Consider the following 2,237-nt stretch of genomic DNA (forward strand, 5'->3'; position numbering starts at 1 on the left):
GCCCCCTTCCCCCCACCCCCACCCCCGTCCTGGGCCCCCAGTGCTCGGGCCCCTAATGAGCTGCTGAAAAGGAGCGGGCTCCGGTGCGCGTGGCTCGCAGGCCTCCCGGAGTCCCGGGGACACTGATTGGCCAGCTGCGCCTCGCGACCTCCTTTCATTAATAAATTAGCGGCACGCTCCAGCCGAGCGCGAGCCACCAATCACAATAGACAGCGGCGGCGACAACAGCCGCAGCTTGAGCCACCGCCGCCGCCGCCGCCGCCGCCGCCGCGGCTTCGGGAGCTTGGGCTGCAGCCTGGAGCGCCAACGGGAGCTTTAGAACCATTTTATGCTGATTAGATAAAGGGGGGGGGGGGGGGGACGGGGGGCGGGGGTGATGGAGGAGGAGGAGGAGGATGGATGGATGGCCGGGCCAGGGGAGGGGGAGAGGGGCTAAAGAAAGGGAAAGAAATGAGTGATGATAATACGATGAAAAGAAGGAGCTGGGGAGGGAGAGCGGGGGGGTGGGCGGACCAGGGGGTGCAGGAAGGCGGAGGAGGGGAGGGCGGGTGGGGGGGAGGGTAGGTGAGGAGGGGGGCCCCGGGGCAGAGCTGATTGTTTTCTTGGTGGTATATAAGGGGTTTTAAGGAGAGTCGTGTGCCAGACACGCAGCCACTGAACCCACAAGCAGCTCGCCTTTAACTGGAGTGCCCGGGAGTCGCGTGCCAGCCGCCGCACGGCCAGGGGGACTGACTGACAGACAGACACGCACGAGCACCACCACACACGAGAGCCGGGGCGGGCTGCCGCGGTCGCCGGGGGCTCTTGGCAGAGTCGCCCCAGCGGAGAGGCCCCCCGCACAGCTGCGCCCGAGGAAGCGCCCCAGCCAGCGCGGCGCCAAGGACGCCCAGCCCCGTTCCCGGACCCGCGCCAGAGCGAGCAGCCGCGCCGCGCCCGCCTCTGGGGCCGAGCAGGTAAGTGGGCACGCCGCGGCTCCCAGCTCCCCCCGCCCGGGCTCGGGGCGCTCCCGGAACCCGCAAAGCACACGGCCAGCGGGCGGCTGGAGCCCAGGGCTCCGGCGTCGCCGTCTCCGCGCGTGCACGCCGCGGGGGCGCGCGCCCGCGACGCTTCCACCCGTCTGTTCCTGGGACTGAATTTCACCCGCCTCCTCTCCCGCAGGATGTTCGTCAAAGCCGAGACGCTGGAGTTGAAGGAGGAGGAGGAGGTGCTGATGCTGCTGGGCTCGGCTTCCCCGGCCTCGGCGACCCTGACTCCCATGTCGTCCAGCGCGGACGAGGAGGAAGAGGAGGAGCTGCGGCGGCCGGGCGCCGCGCGTGGGCCTCGCGGGGCGGAAGGCGGGCAGGGGGGACAGGGCGGTTCGGCGTCGGGCGCCGGGGATTGCCGGCCGGCGCGCCTGCTGGGGCTGGTGCACGAGTGCAAGCGGCGCCCGTCGCGCGCTCGGGCCGTCTCGCGAGGCGCCAAGACGGCGGAGACGGTGCAGCGCATCAAGAAGACCCGCCGGCTGAAGGCCAACAACCGCGAGCGCAACCGCATGCACAACCTGAACGCGGCGCTGGACGCGCTGCGCGAGGTGCTGCCCACGTTCCCCGAGGACGCCAAGCTCACCAAGATCGAGACGCTCCGCTTCGCCCACAACTACATCTGGGCGCTCACCGAGACCCTGCGCCTGGCGGACCACTGCGCGGGCGGAGGCGGCGGCGGCCTCCAGGGGGCGCTCTTCTCCGAGGCCGTGCTGCTGAGCCCCGGAGCCGCGCTGGGCGCCGGCGGGGACAGCCCTTCGCCCTCCTCCTCCTCCTCCTGGAGCTGCAGCAACAGCCCCGCGTCCTCCTCCAACTCCACGTCGCCCTACAGCTGCACTTTATCGCCCGCTAGCCCCGGGTCGGACGTGGACTACTGGCAGCCCCCGCCTCCGGATAAGCACCGTTACGCACCTCACCTGCCCCTGGCCAGGGACTGTATCTAGATCCGCGGGTTTCCCCCCTTCTCGTCCTCTACCTGCCTCTCCTCCCACCCTTCTCCCGCCCCCACCCTCCACGCCCAAGACCCCGCAGTGCGCACGTAGTCGTCGCCTTCGGCTGTGGGAGACCTGCTCTGATTTATGGAAGATGTGAGGATTTATGATCGGAGATGATTGTGGCGTGCGGGGTTGGGGTGGGGCGGGAACACGGGGAGGGGGGACTTCGTGAGACTGTAAAGACACGGAGAAAAGATGACGGGGCCTTAAACAACTAAAAGTT

At 69.3% G+C, this 2,237-nt stretch overlaps 1 protein-coding gene across 1 annotated transcript; it reads left to right on the forward strand.

The window, feature by feature from the left end:
• Nucleotides 1-920: 920 nt before the first annotated feature.
• Nucleotides 921-1,963, forward strand: Neurog2 (neurogenin 2). The gene is made up of 2 exons (XM_055628318.1): nucleotides 921-953; nucleotides 1,159-1,963. Exon 2 carries the CDS (start codon nucleotides 1,160-1,162, stop codon nucleotides 1,961-1,963), a length of 804 nt encoding a protein of 267 aa, XP_055484293.1. The 5' UTR covers nucleotides 921-953; nucleotide 1,159.
• The last annotated feature ends 274 nt before the right edge of the window (nucleotides 1,964-2,237 follow it).

The sequence above is a fragment of the Psammomys obesus genome, unplaced genomic scaffold, assembly GCF_907164565.1.
Source record: "Psammomys obesus unplaced genomic scaffold, mPsaObe1.curated_primary_1811, whole genome shotgun sequence".
In the NCBI taxonomy this organism is placed as follows: Eukaryota; Metazoa; Chordata; class Mammalia; order Rodentia; family Muridae; genus Psammomys; species Psammomys obesus.